The sequence below is a fragment of the Carcharodon carcharias genome, chromosome 10 (assembly GCF_017639515.1).
Source record: "Carcharodon carcharias isolate sCarCar2 chromosome 10, sCarCar2.pri, whole genome shotgun sequence".
NCBI lineage: Eukaryota > Metazoa > Chordata > Chondrichthyes > Lamniformes > Lamnidae > Carcharodon > Carcharodon carcharias.
The window spans coordinates 149,254,821-149,277,768 of NC_054476.1; the positions used below are offsets into that span (position 1 = coordinate 149,254,821).

The 22,948-nt window shown below is 51.6% G+C and overlaps 1 protein-coding gene across 1 annotated transcript in view; it reads left to right on the forward strand.

Moving 5' to 3' along the window:
- The window catches only part of ppm1e (protein phosphatase, Mg2+/Mn2+ dependent, 1E), a 261,513-nt gene that overhangs the window by 70,475 nt on the left and 168,090 nt on the right, over positions 1–22,948 (forward strand). Inside the window, exon 2 of the mRNA XM_041196705.1 lies at positions 13,720–13,841. Coding sequence (XP_041052639.1) covers positions 13,720–13,841 — 122 coding nt within the window. The remainder of the gene's footprint in view (positions 1–13,719; positions 13,842–22,948) is intronic.

Below are 22,948 nucleotides of genomic sequence, written 5' to 3' on the forward strand. Positions count from 1 at the left end.
ATTGATGAGGGTAGTGCACAGGATGTCGTCTACATGGATTTCAGTAAGGCATTTGACAAGGTCCCACATGACTGACTGGTCAGAAAAGTGAGATCCCATGGGTTACAGGGGAAGGTGGTGAATTGGATCCAAAATTGGCTCAGCGACAGAAAACAAAGGGTCATGGTCGATGGATATTTTTGCAAATGGAAAATAGTTTCCAGTGGTGTTCCACAGGGCTCAGTGTTGGAGCCCTTGCTGTATGTTGTATATATTAATGATTTGTTCATAAATGTGGGAGGCATGATTGGGAAATTTGCAGATGACACAAAAATTGGCCTTGTAGTTGATAGTGAAGAGGATAGCTGTTGTCTCCAGAATAATATCAATGGTTTGGTTGAGTAGGTAGAAAAGTGGCAAATGGAATTCAATCCGGAAAAGTGTAAGGTAATGCATTTGGGGAGGGCAAACAAAGTAAGGGAATGCTCAATGAATGGGAAGTTATTGAGAGGGGTTGAGGAAGTGAGAGGCCTCAGAGTGCATGTCCACAGGACAGGTGGATAAGGTGGTAAAGGAACCTTATGGAATGCTTTCCTTTATTGGGCGAGGTATTGGATACAAAAGCAGGATGTAATGATGGAACTGTATAAAACGCTGGTTAGGCCACAGCTGGAATTTTGTGTACAGTTCTGGTTGCCACATTACAGGAAGGACATAATTGCTGTGTAGAAAGTACAGAGAAGATTTAGAAGAATGTTGCCAGGGCTTGAAAATTGCAGCAATGAAGAAAGATTGGATAGGCTAGGGTTGTTTTCCTTAGAACAGAGGAGGCTGAGGGATGGCAGAATTGAAGTGTTCAAAATTATGAGGGCCCTAGATAGGGTAGACAGAAAAGACCTATTTCCCCTAGTTGAGGGGTAAATTAGAAGGATTAGAGGGGACATGCGGAAAAGATTTTCACCCAGAGGGTGGTGAGCGTCTGGAATTCACTGCCTAAATCAGTGGTTGAGGCTGAAACGCTCAACTCATTTAAAAGCTACCCGAATCTGCATCTGAAACGTGCTGGAAAGTGGAATTAAAATGAGCAGCTAGTTTCTCTCTCTGGCCAGCGCAGCAAGCACAATGAATTGCTTCTTTCTGCACCATAACTTTTCTATGGTTCATTAGCCTCTGGGTTTCTAGTCCTTGAGCAGGATAAGGCCCCTTGTCCTGCCTCTTAGTTTTTTCTTTATTCATTCATGGGATGTGGCACATCACTGGCTTGTTCAGAGGACATTTAAGAGACAACCACTTTGCTGTGGGTCTGGAGTCACATGTAGGCCAGGCCAGGCGAAGGACAGCAGATTTCCTCCTTCCCTAAAGGGCATTAGTGAGCCAGATGGGTTTTTACAACAGTCATCATCAGATTTTAATTCCAGGTTTTTATTGAATTCAATTGCCACTTCTGCTGTGGTGGGATTCGAACCCAGTGTGACGTGAACCTGGAAGCGCTGAGCGCTCCCTGTGTGGGTGGTGGGGGGGTGGAGGAGGAGGCTGAGTCGGGGGCCTGCACTCTTTTGCCCATGCGTGCGCAAGAGTGCAGAAATCTCCCCGAGGCACAGAGCCGCCTCAGGGAGATCAGTTTGAGTTTCAAAAATTTTAATAAAGAAAAAACATTTAGGACACGTCCCCTCATGTGAAAGTGTCACATGAGCTGGGACAATGTCTGCGAATTTTAAGGAAAATCTTTATTTAACTTAGAAATCATTCATGAAACCTCATCCCGCCCGTGGAAAATGTGAAGGCCGCCTGGACTCTTTGCACTACCACCCCCCCACCCCCCCACCCCGCCAACCTTAAGGTTGGACAGGCAGCTATGTTAAGTGGTTTAATTAGTTTTTAAATGGTCTTAATAGGCCTTTGACAGTTTGGCGGGCGTGCAGCTGACTCCGGTATGTGCCCACTGAAGTGAAAATTGGTATGACGCACGGTGACCTCATTTTACATGTCGGTGAGTGGGCCCTGTCCCCGCTCGCTGAGCTGACGATTCTGGCCAGAGACTCCAGCTGGGGGAAACTGCCTCTCACCATTTATAAAAAAAAAATACTCATCCCGTGTTTTGCTAAATTCAGATACATTAAAAAATGGTGATTTGGTTTTTAAAAACCTGGAAATTGTAAGGGGGACTGAGGGAGATAGAGTCCCACAGCTTTAAAGTCCTTAACTTGAAAAATTGAAATTAGGAGGAGGAAAGTGATGTGAGGGCAAAAGGACTGACTTCTGCGTACAGTGCACTCCCAGGTCAGGTATAGCATGGGTGTTATGCAGTTAAGAGTTTACATTACTCTGACGGACTGCCTGCATCTTATATCCTAAGTCAGCATTGAAAATTCACAATTCAGAGTAGACCTTCCCCAACCCTGTCAGAGAGGGCTTTAATATCAGAACAATTATGCACCGTTTCCCAACCCAGTTATCCTTGACCTCTCCCAAATTGAAATGGCTTTCTCTCCTGTGTCACTGGTTTGAACCCCACTACAGAGACTTGAGCACATAATCCAGGCTGATACTTCATTGCTGCATTATATCTGTAACTCCTTGATATTTCTCACATTTGACTTGGGCAGAATATAGAAAGAAAATTAATCACATGCCAATATGACACTCTAATGAAATCCTAGCTCTGGGTATTAGCTGTGTCTCAGTGCATAGCACTCTCGGCTCTTAGTCAGGAGGCTATGGATTCACAGCTCCCTACTCCAGAGATTTCAACACAAGATCTAGCCTGATGCTCCCAGTGCAGTATGGAGGGAGTGCTGCACAATGGGAAATGCCATCTTTCATTGGAGATGTTAAACCGAGATTGCACCTGCCTTTTCAGTTCAATGTAGAAGATTCCTCAGGTGGCAAATGGGGCCATTGAGATCCTAGAGTGAGACTTGAGTACATAACCTTGACCCAGAGGCAAGAGATTGCTACCAGCTGAGCCAAGGCTGGCACCTAACGGCGATCACTTTAAAGGCGAGGAGAGAAGAAATAAGAGGAAAGAGGTTTATGAAGGACATTGTAGAGAGTAGAGGCAAGTTGGCTGAAGGCCCTGTTACTAATGGTGGAGGTGGAAAGGCTGCACAGAGGTCAGAGCTGGAGGACTTATTTCCATCGGGTGGGATGTGAGGCAGTGATAAAGCGCAGCAAAAGCACACAGGTTTCCCTTGAACATGGCTTGAGATTGTGATTGGTGAAAAGTCAGGGCGACAATGGATATCGCTATGGTTGCCTGTGGCATCATTGTGAAATGATGAAAGCCACACTGGCTGCTCCAACCAATGCCACCCCTACACAAACTAACTTGTAACCCTAACACAAGCCCCATCTCCTAGCCTGCTCCCCCAACTCAAGGGCATTTACAACTGGACAATAAATACTGGTCTTGCCAGCGACATTCACATTCCATGAACAAATTTTAAAATAAAACCTCAAAACCCTAACTCTTAACTTCAACTTTAATCCCGAACCCAACTCTTAACCCTAAATTCAACTCAAAAACCAACGCCCAACACAAACCCCTAATCCTAACCTAACCTTAAAACCTAACCCCATCCCTAATCACTAATCCCTAATAACCCTTAACCCACCCATAACTCTAACCCATGATTAAAAACTATTTGAGCAGAGATGCTTTGCCTGGATTAAAGCTGTTTTAGGAAATTACTCTGAAGAAGAGCCACAGGGACTCGAAACGTTAACTCTGTTTCTCTCTCCACAGTTGTTGCCAGACCCGAGCTTTTCCAGCATTTTCTGTTTTGATTTGGGATGTGAGATATGTGTGTTTTTCAGCTGCTAGGATGTGCTGCTGAGAAATCTGCTCCTTGCAATCTGTGTCGGGATTTTTCCCTGATGGTCACATTCCCCATTTTCCGTAAATAGCTTTTGCGGATTATTTTTCTCCATCTCGTGTTTGACATTCAGGTTTGGTGACTGTGTTTGTCTGCTTCACTTGGACAGGAGGGCCCACAGGCTTGGGTCGGTGGGGGGGGTTTCTCTGACGCTCTTGCTTGCACAGCTCATTAGCATACATATTGCAAAGGTTCCTGTGTGGGTGGAATGTTCATTGATTAAGACGTCCTGTGACAAGCGTGATGTGTCATCGTCACACTCCAACAACGCCCCGTGTGAACCTGGGGCTTTTACACTTAACTCTTCGGCTGCCGAAAGCACCAGGCCGCTCTAGAAACGCAGCAAATCCTTTTAAAGAGTGAGGTTGCCTCTAACCTCTGACCTCTTGGCTTTATCCACAATGTGAAGCTCATTCTGGAGTTCGTTCTCTTGGCTTTCCTTAAATTTAAATGTGGTTCCTCACATCTGCCTCCCTCACTGTGCACTTTCCAGTTCTAGTTCTTTTTAAAACCTAATTCCTATTGGGGTTTCATACCATCTTTTTTATTCTCTCACGGGATGTGGGCATCACTGGCGAGGCCAGCAAGTGTTGCCCATCCCTAGTTGACCTTGAGGTGGCGGTGGTGAGCCACCCCCTTAAACCGCTGCAGTCCATGTGGTGTAGGTACACCCACAGTGCTGTTAGGGGGAGTGTTCCAAGATATATTTCCGAGTCAGGATGGTGAGTGACTTGGAGGGGAACTTCCAGGTGGTGGTGTTACGATGTATCTGCTGCTTGGTCCTTCTAGGTTGTAGAGGTCGCAGGTTTGAAAGGTGCTGTCAAAAGAGCCTCGTTTAGTTCCTGCGGTGAATCTTGTAGAGATACACACTGCTGTGCACTGGTGGTGAAGAGAGTGAATGTTTGCGGAAGGGATGCCAATCAAGTGGGCTGCTTTGTCCTGGATGGTGTCCAGCTTCTTGAGTGTTGTGGGAGCTGCACTCATCCAGGCAAGTGGGGAGTATTCCATCACAGTCCTGACTTGTGCCTCGTAGATGGTGGACAGCCTTTGGGGAGTCAGGAGGTGAGTTATTTGCCGCAGAATTCCCAGCCTCTGACCTGCTCTTGTAGCCACAGTATTTATATGCCTGGTCCTAACTTCTGCCGACCCCCTTCATCTGAATCTGTCTCTCCTGGACCTGAATCAAACTCCCTGTGCAAAGCATCCGCTTCTGCTGGCCTTTAGGTTAAAGTCCCTGACTCCTAGTCTGCCTGACTCAATCCCTGACTCCCATTGGTTTCTTGGAATCTAAACCCCAACTCACTCCGGTCTCTCAGGCCTAAAGCTCAAACGCTTTTGGCCTTCCAGAACTCGAGCTTTGATTCCTGATGTTCTACAGACCCAAGGCTGTAATTCCTGGTGGACTCCGATCTTCTGTGAAATTCCTTATGGATAATGAATAAACGTGGATAATGGAAGCATGGATAAACTACATCATTGTAAACGTTTCCACCTCAACAATACCTGGAAACTGCAAAGTGGAGCCACCAATATGTTAATGAAGCATTTCACTGTGGGAGAGGCAGGTCTCTTTATAATTACTGTGCTGAACTGTAGAGTGTTAGGAAATGAGTTTGCACCTCTCAATTCCCCAAGTGTTGAGTTCCTGATCGCAGTTAAATAATTAATGTGCCAAAAAAAGACACAATTGTAATAAATCTGATTGGAAATCGTGTACAATCTCTGTTAGAATTGCTATTTCCCTTCCAACTTGCTCCAGCTCCCGTGCGGACCGGAGTCTAGAGCCCGGTCACCGGGCGGACCGGAGTCTGGAATAAGGGCAGGAATAGGCTGGACAGCCCCTTGAGCCTGAACCACCATCAATAATATCAGGGGCTGTTCTGATTGTGACCCTAACTTCACTTTCCTGTCTGCCTCCCATAATCCATAATCCATAATCGTTGGCCTTTAGATCAAAAATCTGTCTAACTTGGTCTTAAATATAGTCAATGATGCAACCTCCACTGGGATTAATCGCCTTCTGGGAGAAGAAATTCCTACTTATCCCCATCTTAAATGGGAAACTCCTTAATTTGAATCTGTGCCCTCCTGTTCTAGATTCCCCCCCCCCCAGGAGGGGAAACATCCTCTCAGCATCCACCCTGTCAAGTCTCATCAGAACCTTCTGATTCTATAGGGGTTGCCTCTCATTCTTCTAAACTCCACCGAGGTACAGGCCCAACCTACTCAACCATTCCTCGCGAGACAATTCCTTCGTCCCAGGAATCGGCCAAGCCAACCTTCTCTGAACCTGCCTCTGATGACCGTCTTAAGGGGGCTAAAAAAGTGTGCAGCCCTCTCGGTGTGGTCCGCTGTAGTCGGTGTCCTGTACTAGTTCCCCAGGGACTGGAGTGCGCTTCTTTCATCCTCCCAGACATGGGTCACACAAGCTAAGCCAGCATTTACTCACCATCACAGGTTCCCCCCATCTCAATGGTTTAAAAGTCCCCCATTCAGGAGGCAGTTAAGAGCTGACCCTTGGTGCCACATGTGGCCCAGATTGGGGTAAGGGAGGCGAAACCCTTCTTGTTGAGTCAGTCGGACAGTCGCCAGCCCCTGTGGTCACTGCTGCTCCGAGCTGTGGTTTTTTTTTCTCGTAATTTCCAAATTTTAAGAGTTGAATTCACGTTGTGTTGAGCTGCCGTGAGGGGACTTGAACTTGTGCCTCGAGATTACCGTTAATTACCCGATGAAGTCTCACCGCGTTGCCGCTGTTGTGCTAGTTGCACAAAACCTGTAGAAAAGGTCACGAGCTACGGATAAGCAATAAATGGTGGACTTGCCACTGACGCCCCCCAATCTGAGAATAAATTAATAAAAGATTTCACGGCCAGTGATTTAAACTTTTGAAATGTGGTCACTTGTTCTGTGGGTAAACATAGCAGGCAAGTTGTGCACAGCTACATCCCATACACGCAGGAGGACAAGTGATTGGTTGCGTTGCCTCAGGCCTGAAAATTTGCCCTGGACACTGGGGATATTCCCCGCCCTTCAAAATTTTGTTTGGTGAGGGGATTAAGGGTTACTGAACCAGGACGGGTAGGTGGAGTTCAGATACCGATCAGCTGTGATCTCACTGAGTTTGGGGGGCTGAATGGCCATCTTGCGTTCCTATGTTCCAGTATTTGAAGGAAAGTAGGGAAATTCTGAAGAGGTCTTGTGGCACAGTGAGTTAGCACCCCTGCCTCTGAGCAGGTTCGAGCAGGACTTGATGACCAAGGAAGGTGTGTTCATAGTGCGTTCATAATGAGCATCAACCTGCAAATCCTTCCAGCACACACCAATGGGTAGGCAATAAGAGCCGGAGATATTCCTGGTCAACCATGTAATGGAGAGAAAGTTGGTGCCTCTACCATCACTGTCCATAGCTCCAGACTCAATGCATGTAACGGCGCATCTTCCACAGCAACTTGGACTCCCTGGAAGGAAGTGGGGATGGGGGTGGGGGTGCAATTGGCTGGAGGGCTGGCGTGTGGATCGGATTTGTGCCAACAGTGCGGGGTTTGATTCCTCTCTCTGGCTGGGGTGGATTTGGGACCTGCCTCCTTGCCCTATGCATGATGGAGATCATAGCACTGTGGATCGGAGCCTCCTTCAGGGAGAGAACTGAAGAAGATGGAGAATTCTCCTCAGTGTCCAGGGCTGACATTTATCCCTCAACCTACAACCAAAACAGATTAACTGGTCACTTATCTCATTGCTGTTTGTGTGGGATCTTGTTGTGCTGTGTTTCCTACATTACAACATTGACTGTGCTTCAACAGGTTCTTCACTGACTGTAAAGCGTGTTGGGACATCCTGAATTTGAGAAAGGTGCTATACAAATGCAAGTTCTGTCTTTCCCGTATGGTGTGCAGCGGTGAACTGAATGGCACTGAGCTCTGGCATGCCACCAGACTGGACCCTGGTTTGAACATCATGCCAGCTGGATTGGTTAAGATCAGGGCACAGCTGCCCCAAGTCAGCGATGAATCTTGAGTACAAGCATTAAGACAGAGAATGGAGTGGGAGGGAGGTGGGGAGAGAGAGAGAGCTGTCTTTATACACTTCCAGTACCATGACAACAACAATGCTGCTAAGATACCAGTGTCACTTGCAGAAAATCTTATATGTTTCCAGAATTGGGCACATGCAGGAATGAAAGTGCCTGGGACTGATGGGTTATCATTCCTCACCAGTGTTATCTGTCTGGTAGGATTAACATTACCCTCTTCACGTCGTAAAGTGCATGTCCTCCTCCTCATAGGGACTAGAATCTCAAATGTAAAGAAGGTATCTGTAAGATTTGGGTTCGGTGCAGAAAAGGGATCCCACTTGTCTGCCCAATGCCCACCAACAGTGCCAGCTAGGAGGAGGAATTTCATTTCCATGTTGGAAGGAAATCCTGCTGCCCAGCTCTAAGATTCGGAGTGGGCTAACGTGGGCTTCCAATGATTGTGAAGTGGAATTTGAACATTGAAAAGGTAGACAGTAAGGTTAAAGCAAAGTACTGTGGATGCTGGAGATCTGAAATTAAAACAGAAAATGCTGGAAAAGCTCAGCAGGTCTGGCAGCATCTGTCGAGCGAGAAATAGAGTTAACGTTTCGAGTCTATGACTCTTTTTCTGCAGAAAAGTCAGAGAGTCGTACAGCACAGAAACAGGCCCTTCGGCCCATCGTGTCCATGCCGGCCATCAAGCACCTATCTATTCTAATCCCATAGCCCTGTGTGCTGTGCCATTTCAAGTGCTCATCTAAATACTTCTTAAATGTTGTGAGTCATACAGACTTGAAACATTAACTCTGCTTACACAGACCTGCTGAGTTTTTCCGGTATTTTCTGTTTTAATTTAATAAAAGATAGACAGCCTTAGCCCAGTTGGTCGCACTAAATCACAAGGCCATGAGGGAATGGCCCACTCTTGGGAGTCACTATCTTTTACAGATGGCCTGCTCCGTTGGGCGTTATCCACCCATGGCACGATTAGATGGAGAGCAGTGGGAAGTTCTCCTGGTTTCTAGTTGTGGTATCTTGTTGTGCACAAACTGGCTGCTGCTTTTGACCTCCTTGACAACGTTTCAAAAGCAGTTCATTGGCAGGCGCAGTGGGACATGCAGAGACAATAAGGTGCTGTATAATGACAAGCCACAGCAGACTGCCTCACTGCGGCTCAGCTTTGGTGAGAATGGAATAGTGGGAGCTTTACACTGGGACCACATAGTGTTCACAGCACAGGAACAGGCCTTTCAGCTCAACTGGTCCACGCTGGTGTTTATGCTTCACACGATCTTCCTCCCACCCTTACTCCATCTAACCCTTTCTCCCTCACGTGTTCATCCAGCTTCCTCTTAAGTACATCGATGCTCCCCCTTCACCTCAATTGCTCCCTGCGGGGTTCAACATTCTCAGCACTCACTGGGTAAAGAAGTTTCTCCTGGATTCCTTAATAATATTTTTTAAGCAACTATCTGATATACTTTTGGCCCCTAGTTTTTGACTCCCCCACTACTGGATGTATCTTTTCCACCCCCCTGTCTCCTGTATCAGTTTGGACCTTTGCCCTTTAGCACACCAGCTGTATTTGTGGTCTTGTTCTTGGTGGGCTGATCACTTTGTCCTGATTTTATTTAAGATCGAGCTTGGAGACTTTTGTCCTAGTTGCTTGGAAGTGACTATAATTCAGTTTGCTGTGCTCACCCACTGTGTTATCAATCTTTGTTACGATAGATGTGATAAATTAAGTATTACTGATGGGCTAAAAGCAGCACTTAACCTAATCAAAGAGGGCGCCAGAAGAGGAAAAGCTATTTCTTAGAAAGATATTTCATTAGGCTGTTTCTATGAAGTAATCTAAATGTTGAATAAGGAAACAACTCATCTCCTCAACCCCAACCACACACTCTTCGCTTCAGCCCCAACTCCCCTCCACCTCAACACCCTCATCTCCAACTCTCCTCTTCTCCAACCTCAACTTCCCTCTTCCTCAACCCCGATTCTCCTCCTGCTCAACACCCTCATCTCCAACCCCAACTCCTCCCCTCCTCAACCCTGACGTCCCTCCTCCTCAACACCGTCAACTCCAACTCTCCTCCTCTCCAACACCAACTTCCTCTTCCTCAACCCCGACTCCCCTCCTGCTCAACACCCTCATCTCCAACCCCAACTCCTCCCCTCTTCAACCCTGACGCCCATCCTCCTCAACACCCTCATCTCCAGCTCTCCAACACCAACTTCCTCTTCCTCAACCCCGACTCCCCTCCTGCTCAACACCCTCATCTCCAACCCCGACTCCTCCCCTCCTCAACCCTGATGCCCCTCCTCCTCAACACCCTCATCTCCAACTCTCCTCCTCTCCAACACCAACTTCCCTCTTCCTCAACCCTGACTCCCCTCCTGCTCAACACCCTCATCTCCAACACCGTCGCCTCCCCTCCTCAACCCCGACTCTCCTCCTCCTCAGCACCCTCATCTCCAACCCCCACTCCTCCCCTCCTCAACCCTGACTCCCCTCATCTTTGACGATTGTAAAATCCTGACTTCTGCCCCCAGTCCTGCCCATAGGCAGTGTTACCAGGCTGAAAACAATAAAATGGAGATACCTAGTTCAGTGTAACCCATCTCATCTCTGGCCTGGTCCTAAACCAGCCCTGGACCACACTACCTTCAGCAATCCTGTAAAGAACCAACATGGGAAATGAATGGGATGTTCTTCTGTTGAATTTCAAACCTTGTTGCTGGTTGGCTGCATTTTATAGAATAACCTCCAAGTCATCGTCTAATCATTTCTTCAAAGCCTTTGACCGCAGTGTATGAAGACAGAGTAGTGATTCTTTACCTCAGTCTAATTTTATTTGAAGGTTAATAAAAGGTAGTGACAGAGAAACCATTAAACAATGATTTAAGTTCTTTGTTTTGATGTAGTGCCTCTAATTGTGTCAAAGACGCAACAATCGGTGAAGATTTAATGACCGACTTTGCTTGGAATACGGTCAGTCTTGTGGGGAATTGACCTTTTGCATGACAAGCAAAGGATAAATTTGATTATGGAAAATGGGATTTCACTGTCCCAGAAATTCAATACAATCATGTCACCGAAGGAATAGGACAGAGATTGATATCCACATGGTGAGCTGTGGATATCTGTCATGGGGAGATGTTGAGCAGAGGCCAGAGGTTTTTGACTGAGAGGGAAAATTCACAGAGAGAGAGATAGAGAGAGAAAGGCAGGAGGAAACACGAGCATCAACAGCCAATAAGAATCCATTGTGAGCTGTACTTCAACAAAATAAGGTGTAAATCAGTTCCTGGGTTTCCAGGCATGGCTGGGCCATTAAAGAAATGCTGAGCAAAAGCTTCAGTGGTTCTAGATGGACTAAATGAAACCATAATTGTGAAAACAGTTGGTGGTGAGAAGCTGTTCACAGGTGCTCGATTTTTTCCAGTCTCACTTTCTGAACAGGTGCTCACTGATTTAAGAAACATTTCTCTTGATTCTTAAATCCAGGCACCGCGGGTTAGAAGAGTTGCTTCCTGTTTCAAAGGTCATCCTCTGTAAAGGTCATCCTCTGTAAAGGTCATCCTCTATAAAGTCTACAGAAAAGGGGAAGATGGACCCCCTAAACAATGGGTAATGATCGCATAGTCCCATTGCACCCAATGCAGTGATCTTGGGCCTAACACTGGGCAGAAGAAGCAGCCACTTCAGCCTGGTGGTAGGCCTGTTTAAAAGGCCAATAGGGGTTCGTTGGCATTTTGGACAGGGCTGGGCAGAGTGTGGGCTACATGCACTACAGTCACATTGCTGACGGTCCTAATAACCCCTGGATGGTTAGTATCTGAATATTTTTGATGGGGTTCAGGAGGAATCATATGCAACGTGAAGTCAGGGGTTGCATTTGAGTAGTGAAGCTGAGGCTGAAGGGAGTATATAGGGTGCAAAGGGGGGGAGTCGGGGGTTCGGGGGGAGTTGGGGTTCGGGGGCAAAGGGATGGAGCTGGGGGCGAAGGTGCATTCTGGGGGCAAAGGTGGGGATTCTGGGGGCGAAGGGGGGGAGTTGGGGGCAAAGGGGGGGGAGTTGGGGGCGAAGGGGGGAGCCCGGTGAAGAGGGGGAGTCGGAGGGTGAAGGGGGGGGTCGGAGGTAGGGAGTCGGGGGCGAAGGTGGGTGGGAGTCAGGGGCGAAGGTGGGGGTTGGGGATGAACGTTGGGGAGGGGAGGTGAGCCGGGGGCAATGGGGGGGGCGGGGGGAGCCAAGGGGGGTGGGGGGGGGGCGGAGTTGGGGCTGAGGCAGGGGAGAGGGAGAAGGAGGGGGCTCTGCGGAGTTGTAGCTGGATTGAAGGGCTTTGACTAACCCTTTCTGGAAATAGCTTGTAGAACACAGTAACACTGATTTGCTATTGGCTGGGGTGTTTACAATAGTGAGAAGCAGATGTGAGAGAGAGAGCACACAGCAAGTTTATTTGCTGAACTCCTTGTCCCGAAGCACCTTTTTATTCCTATTCAGATTACTGAATGCTCCTGTGCCCTGGGTAGGTTAGGATGTGTTGATGCTCCTGATGTGTTCAGACAATTGCTTATTTTCTGTAAAGCAAAATTGCTTGGCTTTCACTCAGGCTTTAACTCCCCAACATCTTTTCGCACTGAAGCGGACAGTTTAAGATGATGATACAGAGAGATGGTCAGCTGTGCACCTCTCTCTCTGCTATTACATTGGGTCACTCATCACACTTTATCAATTATGTGCCAGAGGCTCTGAGGTCTCACTGCAATGGGGAATCTGTAGTTAACCATACCGGAGGCCAAATGAGAAGCAAATAAACTGTTTGTTCACAGAAACACCGGCAAGTCCCATACTGGAGATCAGCACAAAATCAAGGCTGGCACTGCAGTACTGAGGGAGTGCAGCACTGTTGGAGGTGCTGTCTTCCGGATGAGATGTTAAACCGGGACCAATTAGCCCTCTCAGGTTAAAGGTAAAAGATTCTGTGACACTATTTTGAAGAAGAACAGAGCTCTCCCTATTGTCCCAATCAATATTTATCCCCAAATCAACATTGTTAAAAACAGACATCTGCTCATTATCACTTTGATATTTGTGGGAGCTTACTGTGCGCAAATTGGCTGCCATGTTCCCTACATTACAACAGTAACTACACTTCAAAAGTGCTTCATATTCTGCGATTTTGAGTTCGTGAAAGGCGCTATATAAATGAAAGCCTAAAGGACCAGAGATCACAAATGAAAACTCTCCTGGATTTTTGCTGGTTTCTTGCAGCGGAGGGAATAATGCGAGATAGAAAACCCTCAAACAGGTCCAACTTTCTGTGGAGAACCTGGAGGTTAACTTAAGTTTCTAATCAGATTTACTCAGTTATATACACAAATGACTGGCAGGAAAGGATTGTTTAATCCATCAAGCTTGCCCGACATGCCTAATGCCTGGCAGCATCGTGACAAGACATCATGACAAGACGTGTTCGACTCTCCGGCAGCCATGTCATCAGGAAGAGGCAAAGAAACCTGGGACTGAGAAAGGGAAAATGGATCCCGATCAATTCTCTCTGACTCCCTCAGACAATCGAAACCAGCCCTAGGAAATCACATTGAACTTGTGTGGGTTAACTGCAAAATTGAATACGTTCGCTTGTGCTTCATGGATTCCTTCTGTTAAGTTGTGTTTGTGTTTTTATACCCTGTGAACACACTAACCCTTTCCCTCACATAGACCTCCTCCAGCTGCTAGTTGGGCTCCAGATTCCTTTTTTTTTTGGCAACATACAAGAGTTCATCCAGTTGATGGAAATTGCATTTTTATGTCCTATCGTCATCTTTGTGTCTTTTCCCTTTCAGTAATGCCCCCTTCTCATTGGCTGCGGCATTGGCAAGGGCAACGACAAATGAAATCCTTCAGAGTGACCTTTCCGTTCTCCACTATGTGCCGAAGCTTCTGGATGGGACTGATGGGATCACACGTAAGTTTTTCCTATTCGTTCCTGGGATGTGGGCGTCTCTGGCTGGGCCCAGCATTTATTGCCCATCCCTAATTGCCCTCGAGAAGGTGGTATTGAGCTGCTTTCTTGAGCCGCTGCAGGCTATGTGGTGTAGGTACACCCACAGTGCTGTTAGGGAGGGAGTTCCAGGATTTTGACCCGGTGACAGTGAAGGAACAGCTGATATATTTCCAAGTCAGGATGATGAGTGACTGGGAGGGGAACTTGCAGGTGATGCTGTTCCCGTGTATCTGCTGCCCTTGTCCTTGTAGGTGGCAGTGGTCACAGGTTTGGAAGGTGCTGTTGAAGAAGGTTTGGTGAATTCCTGCAGTGCGTCGGTGATGGAGGGAGTGAATATTTAAGATGGTGGATGGGGTGCCAATTAAGCAGGCTGTTTTGTCCTGGATGGTGTGGAGCTCCTTGAGTGTTGTTGGAGCTGCACTCATCCAGACAAATGGAGAGTATTCCATCACACATGGTGAAAATGCATCAGCTTTGTGGGGAATAGAATTACATCTAAACCTAACCTCTCCGCCTTCTTGTCTTTTAAGATGCTCCTTAAAACCTTTTTTAAGCAAGGTTTTTGGTCCCTGACCTAATATCTCTTCATGTGGCTTGGTGTTAAATTGCACTTGATAATGTTCCTGTGAAGAACTTGGGAGGTTTCCATTTGTTGAAGATGCAATATAAATTCAAGTTTTAGTTGTTGAGCAATCGGAGAAAGAGGGATCGCAAGGGAGATCACCAGTCCAGAGCGACTAGGTACCTGGAATGGGGAGAACATTTTACATTGGGTCACATTGGCCACAAGGCACAGAAACAGGCCATTCGGCCCGACCAGTCCATGCTGGTGTTTATTCTTCACTCGAGTCTCCTTTCATTTTTCCTCATCTAAATCTACCATCATAACCATCCATTCCCATCTCTCTCATGTGCTTCCCTATAAATGCATCTGTACTATTCACCTCAGCTACTCCCCTTAGTCCTGAGTTCCACATTCTCACCGCTCTCTGGGTAAAAGAATTTTCTCCAGACTTACCGATTGGACTTTTGACTACTATCTTAAGTTGATGGCCTCTAATTTTGCTCTTGCCCGCACTTGGAAGCATTTTCCGGAATTTAGCGGACCCTGCATTCGGCCAGTGTGCCACCGAGGCTGCCGTCCGGTTAAGGATGGTGACCCAGCCCCTAAGAGTAATCAGCAGCTCAGCAGCGCTAACGGTGGCCAGTGCTGGAACTGAACCTGGAGAATGAGGACACATCGATGCCCGTGCGCCCTCAAAGTCAGGTAACCGGGGGCACCTGGGGTGGTCAGACGAGGGAGGGGAGGGGGTGTGGGGTGGCTGCTGAGGGCAGGTGATGCTGTTGTGTGGGAGCATGCCTTTTCTTAATCTTTCTTGGCATGTGGGCCTCACTGGCAAGGCCAGCATCTGTTGCCCATCCCTAATTGCCCTGGAACTGAGTGGCCTGTTCAGCCATTTCAGTGGGCAGTTAAGAGTCAACCACATTGCTGTGGGTCTGGAGTCACATGTAGGTCAGACCAGGTAAGGATGGCAGATTTCCTTCCCTAAAGGACATTAGTGAACCAGATGGATTTTTACGACAATTGTTGACAGTGTCATGGTCACCGTGACTGAGACTAGCTTTCAATTCCAGATTTTATTAATTGAATTCAAATTCCACCAGCTGCTGTGGTGGGATTTGAACCTGTGTCCCCAGAGCATTAGTCTGGGCCTCTGGATTACCAATCCAGTGACATTATCGCTACGCCACCATCTCCTCCCAGGGGGCCCCTCCGTGAGCCACCGAGTGCCTTAAAAAGGAGGGCCCCTCATTGCCGCAGAGCCTACTGGCAATTGACGCTTCAATTGGCCACTTATATGGCTCAGTTGGGCCCCTGGTGGGTGGGCTGCCTGTCTGCCATCTCCCACACCATTGGCAAACTGACATGGTGGCAGGAAGGTATCGGCACCTCATTCTACACCTTCCCAGCTCGTCCCCAAAAAGGTTGTTAAACTACAGCTTGTTCTCTGCGTCTCCACTCTAATAAAACCTTTCATAATTTTAAAGCCTTCTATGAGGTCACCCCTCAGCCTTCCTTCCTCAAGAGAACAGAGACCCAGCCTGACATTCCTCTCTGATGGGTAGAACCTTGTATTTCTGGTTTCATCCCTGCAAATCTTTCTTGCACCCTCTCCAGCGCCTCCAAACCTTTTTCGTCATCAATGTTTTTCTCTTCAACAAGATTCTCTTCGCTGTTCCTAAAACTGCTGAGGTGGAGTTCCAATGAGGGGGGTCTGGTGGTCCTCAAGTATCTCACAGAAATGACAGTCAATGTGAGAGTACGCACTGGAACTCAGACTCAGAGGGTACCCACACAGACAGGTTTCCAATTGAACCACTTCATAGTCATCAGGAAAGAGACCCCTGGTTTTCTTACCCCAGGAACTCTGTAGACCATAGGGAGGCCTATCAGTGACACTGGGTGACCAGAGACGAGAGAGGCAGTGTGAGAATAAAAGAGAGAGAGGTAGAATGAGAGAGAGAGGCAGAGAGCGGGAGAGAGAGGCAGAGAGCGGGAGCGAGAGGCAGAGAGCGGGAGCGAGAGGCAGAGAGCGGGAGCGAGCGAGAGGCAGAGAGCGAGAGCGAGCGAGAGGCAGAGAGCGAGAGCGAGCGAGAGGCAGAGAGCGAGAGCGAGCGAGAGGCAGAGAGCGAGAGCGAGCGAGAGGCAGAGAGCGAGAGCGAGCGAGAGGCAGAGAGCGAGAGCGAGCGAGAGGCAGAGAGCGAGAGCGAGCGAGAGGCAGAGAGCGAGAGCGAGCGAGAGGCAGAGAGCGAGAGCGAGCGAGAGGCAGAGAGCGAGAGCGAGCGAGAGGCAGAGAGCGAGAGCGAGCGAGAGGCAGAGAGCGAGAGCGAGCGAGAGGCAGAGAGCGAGAGCGAGCGAGAGGCAGAGAGCGAGAGCGAGCGAGAGGCAGAGAGCGAGAGCGAGCGAGAGGCAGAGAGCGAGAGCGAGCGAGAGGCAGAGAGCGAGAGTGAGAGCGCGAGAGTGAGAGCGCGAGAGTGAGAGCGCGAGAGTGAGAGCGCGAGAGTGTGAGCGAGAGAGTGTGAGCGAGAGAGTGTGAGCGAGGGAGGCAGAGCGAGAGAGGCAGAGCGAGAGAGGCAGAGCGAGAGAGGCAGAGCGAGAGAGGCAGAGCGAGAGAGGCAGAGCGAGAGAGGCAGAGCGAGGGAGGCAGAGCGAGAGCCAGAGAGAGCGAGAGCCAGAGAGAGCGAGAGCCAGAGAGAGCGTGAGCCAGAGAGAGCGAGAGCCAGAGAGAGCGAGAGCCAGAGAGAGCGAGAGAGAGAGAGAGGCAGAGAGAGAGAGGCAGAGAGAAGAGAGGCAGAGAGAGAAGAGAGGCAGAGAGAGAAGAGAGGCAGAGAGAGAAGAGAGGCAGAGAGAGAGAGAGGCAGAGAGAGAGAGAGAGGCAGAGAGAGAGAGAGAGGCAGAGAGAGAGAGAGAGGCAGAGAGAGAGAGAGAGCTAGAGAGAGAGAGAGGCAGAGCGAGAGTGGGATAGAGAGAGGCAGGGCGAGAGTGGGAGAGGGAGAGGCAGGGCGAGAGTGGGAGAGGGAGAGGCAGAGCGAGAGTGGGAGAGGGAGAGGCAGAGCGAGAGTGGGAGAGGGAGAGGCAGAGCGAGAGTGGGAGAGGGAGAGGCAGGGCGAGAGTGGGAGAGGGAGAGGCAGAGCGAGAGTGGGAGAGGGAGAGGCGGAGCGAGAGTGGGAGAGGGAGAGGCGGAGCGAGAGTGGGAGAGGCAGAGGCGGAGCGAGAGTGAGAGAGGGAGAGGCGGAGCGAGAGTGAGAGAGGGAGAGGCAGAGCGAGAGCGAGAGAGGCAGAGCACGAGAGAGAGCGCGAGCGAGGCAGAGCGCGAGAGGGAGGCAGAGCGCGAGAGGGAGGCAGAGCGCGAGATCGAGTGAGAGGCAGAGCGTGAGAGCGAGCGAGAGGCAGATCGTGAGCGAGAGAGAGAGCGAGAGAGAGAGCGAGAGAGAGATGCAGAGTGAGAGAGAGATGCAGAGTGAGAGCGAGAGAGAGAGGCAGAGCGAGAGAGAGAGGCAGAGCGAGAGAGGCAGAGCGAGAGCGAGAGAGGCAGAGCGAGAGAGAGAGGGAGAGCGAGAGAGGCAGAGCGAGAGAGAGAGGGAGAGCGAGAGAGAGAGGCAGAGCGAGAGAGAGAGGCAGAGCGAGAGCGAGAGAGAGGCAGAGCGAGAGCGAGAGAGAGGCAGAGCGAGAGCGAGAGAGAGGCAGAGCGAGAGCGAGAGAGAGGCAGAGCGAGAGCGAGAGAGAGGCAGAGCGAGAGCGAGAGAGAGGCAGAGCGAGAGCGAGAGAGAGCGAGAGAGCGAGAGAGCGAGAGAGCGAGAGAGCGAGAGAGTGAGAGCGAGAGAGCGAGAGAGCGAGAGAGCGAGAGAGCGAGAGAGCGAGAGAGCGAGAGAGCGAGAGAGCGAGAGAGCGAGAGAGTGTGAGCGAGAGAGTGTGAGCGAGAGAGTGTGAGCGAGAGAGTGTGAGCGAGAGAGTGTGAGCGAGGGAGGCTGAGCGAGGGAGGCTGAGCGAGGGAGGCTGAGCGAGGGAGGCTGAGCGAGGGAGGCTGAGCGAGGGAGGCAGAGCGAGGGAGGCAGAGCGAGGGAGGCAGAGCGAGGGAGGCAGAGCGAGGGAGGCAGAGCGAGAGCCAGAGAGAGCGAGAGAGCGAGGGAGGCAGAGCGAGGGAGGCAGAGCGAGGGAGGCAGAGCGAGAGCCAGAGAGAGAGAGAGGCAGAGAGAGAGAGAGAGGCAGAGAGAGAGAGAGAGGCAGAGAGAGAGAGAGAGGCAGAGAGAGAGAGAGAGGCAGAGAGAGAGAGAGAGGCAGAGAGAGAGAGAGGCAGAGAGAGAGAGGCAGAGAGAGAGAGCTAGAGAGAGAGAGAGGCAGCACGAGAGTGGGATAGAGGGAGGCAGAGCGAGAGTGGGAGAGGGAGAGGCAGGGCAAGAGTGGGAGAGGGAGAGGCAGAGCGAGAGCGAGAGTGGGAGAGGGAGAGGCAGAGCGAGAGCGGGAGAGGGAGAGGGAGAGGCAGAGCGAGAGCGAGAGGCAGAGCGAGAGTGAGAGAGAGAGGCAGAGTGAGAGAGAGAGGCAGAGTGAGAGAGAGAGGCAGAGTGAGAGAGAGGCAGAGCAAGAGAGAGAGGGAGGCAGAGAGAGAGGGAGGCAGAGAGGGAGGGAGGCAGAGAGAGAGGGAGGCAGAGAGAGAGGGAGGCAGAGAGAGAGGCAGAGTGAGAGAGAGGCAGAGTGAGAGAGAGGCAGAGTGAGAGAGAGGCAGAGCGAGAGAGAGGCAGAGCGAGAGAGAGGCAGAGCGAGAGAGAGAGGCAGAGCCAGAGAGAGAGGCAGAGCCAGAGAGAGAGGCAGAGCCAGAGAGAGAGGCAGAGCCAGAGAGAGAGGCAGAGCCAGAGAGAGAGGCAGAGCCAGAGAGAGAGGCAGAGCCAGAGAGAGAGGCAGAGCCAGAGAGAGAGGCAGAGCCAGAGAGAGAGGCAGAGCGAGAGCGAGAGAGGCAGAGCACGAGAGAGAGCGGGAGCGAGGCAGAGCGCGAGCGAGGCAGAGCGCGAGAGGGAGGCAGAGCGCGAGAGGGAGGCAGAGCGCGAGAGGGAGGCAGAGCGCGAGAGGGAGGCAGAGCGCGAGAGGGAGGCAGAGCGCGAGAGGGAGGCAGAGCGCGAGATTGAGCGAGAGGCAGAGCGCGAGATTGAGCGAGAGGCAGAGCGCGAGATTGAGCGAGAGGCAGAGCGCGAGATTGAGCGAGAGGCAGAGCGCGAGATTGAGCGAGAGGCAGAGCGCGAGAGCGAGCGAGAGGCAGAGCGCGAGAGCGAGCGAGAGGCAGAGCGCGAGAGCGAGCGAGAGGCAGAGCGCGAGAGGGAGCGAGAGGCAGAGCGCGAGAGGGAGCGAGAGGCAGAGCGCGAGAGCGAGCGAGAGAGCGAGAGAGGCAGTGCAAGAGAGAGAGAGCGAGAGCGAGAGAGGCAGAGCGAGAGCGAGAGAGGCAGAGCGAGAGCGAGAGAGGCAGAGCGAGAGCGAGAGAGGCAGAGCGAGAGCGAGAGAGGCAGAGCGAGAGCGAGAGAGGCAGAGCGAGAGCGAGAGAGGCAGAGCGAGAGCGAGAGAAGCAGAGAGCGAGAGAGGCAGAGCGAGAGCGAGAGAGGCAGAGCGAGAGCGAGAGAGGCAGAGCGAGAGCGAGAGAGGCAGTGCGAGAGCGAGAGAGGCAGAGCGAGAGAGGCAGAGCGAGAGAGAGAGGCAGAGCGAGAGCGAGAGCGAGAGAGGCAGAGCGAGAGCGAGAGAGGCAGAGCGAGAGCGAGAGGCAGAGCGAGAGAGAGAGGCAGAGCGAGAGCGAGAGAGAGGCAGAGCGAGAGCGAGAGAGAGGCAGAGCGAGAGCGAGAGAGGCAGAGCGAGAGCGAGAGAGAGGCAGAGCGAGAGCGAGAGAGAGGCAGAGCGAGAGCGAGAGAGAGGCAGAGCGAGAGCGAGGCAGAGAGAGAGAGAGGCAGAGAGAGAGAGGCAGAGCGTGAGAGAGGCAGAGCACGAGAGTGAGAGTGAGAGGCAGAGCGAGAGAGTGAGCGAGAGCGCGAGAGAGGCAGAGGCAGAGGGCGAGAGAGGCGGAGCGCGAGAGAGAGAGAGGCAGAGCAAGAGCGAGTGAACACGTGAGAGTGGCAGAGCGCGAGAGAGGCAGAGCGCGAGAGAGGCAGAGCACGAGAGTGAGGCAGAGCGCGAGAGCGGCCGAACGCGAGAGCGAGGCAGAGCACGAGAGTGAGGCGGAGCGGGAGAGAACGGGCGAGAGCGCATGCGAGAGCGTGGGCGAGAGCATGGGCGAGAGAGCCGGCGAGAGATTGAGTGATAGAGCGAGCGAGAGAGAGCGATCGCGAGAGCGAGAGAGAGCATGCGCGAGAGCGAGAGACAGCGAGCGCAAGAGCGCGAGAGAGCGACCAAAAGAGGGCTAGAGAGAGAGCGAGAGAGACCGAGAAGAGCGAGAGAGACCGAGAAGAGCGAGAGAGACCGAGAAGAGCGAGAGAGACCGAGAAGAGCGAGAGAGACCGAGAGAGCGAGAGAGACCGAGAGAGCGAGAGAGACCGAGAGAGAGCGAGAGAGAGCGAGAGAGAGCGAGAGAGACCGAGAGAGCGAGAGAGACCGAGAGAGCGAGAGAGACCGAGAGAACGAGAGAGCGAGAGAGAGCGAGAGAGAGCGAGAGAGAGCGAGAGAGACCGAGAGAGACCGAGAGAGAGCGAGAGAGAGCGAGAGAGAGCGAGAGAGAGCGAGAGAGACAGAGAGAGACAGAGAGAGACAGAGAGAGACAGAGAGAGACAGAGAGAGACAGAGAGAGACAGAGAGAGACAGAGAGAGGCAGAGGCAGAGACAGAGACAGAGACAGAGACAGAGAGAGAGCGAGAGAGAGCGAGAGAGAGCGAGAGAGAGCGAGAGAGAGCAAGAGAGAGCGAGAGAGAGCGAGAGAGAGCGAGAGAGACAGAGAGAGACAGAGAGAGACAGAGACAGAGACAGAGAGCGAGAGAGAGCGAGAGAGAGCGAGAGAGAGCGAGAGAGAGCGAGAGAGAGCGAGAGAGAGCGAGAGAGACAGAGAGAGACAGAGAGAGACAGAGAGAGACAGAGAGAGACAGAGAGAGACAGAGAGAGACAGAGAGTGAGAGAGAGCGCGAGAGAGACAGAGAGCACGAGAGAGGCAGAGAGCGTGAGCGAGACAGCAAGAGCGAGCGAGAGCACGAGAGAGACAGAGAGACAGAGCGTGAGAGAGACAGCGTGAGAGAGACAGAGCGTGAGAGAGACAGAGCGTGAGAGAGACAGAGCGTGAGAGAGACAGAGCGTGAGAGAGACAGAGCATGAGAGGGAGGCAGAGCGCGAGAGAAGCAGAGCGCGAGAGAGAAGCAGAGCGCGAGAGAGAAGCAGAGCGCGAGAGAGAAGCAGAGCGCGAGAGAGAAGCAGAGCGCGAGAGAGAAGCAGAGCGCGAGAGAGAAGCAGAGCGCGAGAGAGAAGCAGAGCGCGAGAGAGAAGCAGAGCGCGAGAGAGAAGCAGAGCGCGAGAGAGAAGCAGAGCGCGAGAGAGAAGCAGAGCGCGAGAGAGAAGCAGAGCGCGAGAGCAAGGCAGAGCGAGAGGCAGAGCGTGAGAGAGAGGCAGAGCGTGAGAGAGAGGCAGAGCGTGAGAGAGAGGCAGAGCGTGAGAGAGAGGCAGAGCGTGAGAGAGAGTCAGAGCGAGGGAGAGAGTCAGAGCGAGAGAGAGAGTCAGAGCGAGAGAGAGAGTCAGAGCGAGAGAGAGAGTCAGAGCGAGAGAGAGAGTCAGAGCGAGAGAGAGAGTCAGAGCGAGAGCGAGAGAGTCAGAGCGAGAGCGAGAGAGTCAGAGCGAGAGCGAGAGAGTCAGAGCGAGAGCGAGAGAGTCAGAGCGAGAGCGAGAGCGAGAGAGAGCGAGAGTCAGAGCGAGAGCGAGAGAGAGCGAGAGTCAGAGCGAGAGCGAGAGTCAGAGCGAGAGCGAGAGTCAGAGCGAGAGCGAGAGTCAGAGCGAGAGCGAGAGTCAGAGCGAGAGTCAGAGCGAGAGTCAGAGCGAGAGTCAGAGCGAGAGTCAGAGCGAGAGTCAGAGCGAGAGTCAGAGCGAGAGTCAGAGCGAGAGTCAGAGCGACAGTCAGAGCGAGAGTCAGAGCGAGAGTCAGAGCGAGAGTCAGAGCGAGAGTCAGAGCGAGAGCGAGAGTCAGAGCGAGAGTCAGAGCGAGAGCGAGAGTCAGAGCGAGAGCGAGAGAGAGTCAGAGCGAGAGTGAGAGAGAGAGGCAGAGCGAGAGAGAGAGAGAGGCAGAGCGAGAGCGAGAGAGAGAGTCAGAGCGAGAGCGAGAGAGAGTCAGAGCGAGAGCGAGAGAGAGAGTCAGAGCGAGAGCGAGAGAGAGAGTCAGAGCGAGAGCGAGAGAGTCAGAGCGAGAGCGAGAGAGAGAGTCAGAGCGAGAGCGAGAGAGAGAGTCAGAGCGAGAGCGAGAGAGAGAGTCAGAGCGAGAGCGAGAGAGAGAGTCAGAGCGAGAGCGAGAGAGAGAGTCAGAGCGAGAGTGAGAGAGAGAGTCAGAGCGAGAGCGAGAGAGAGA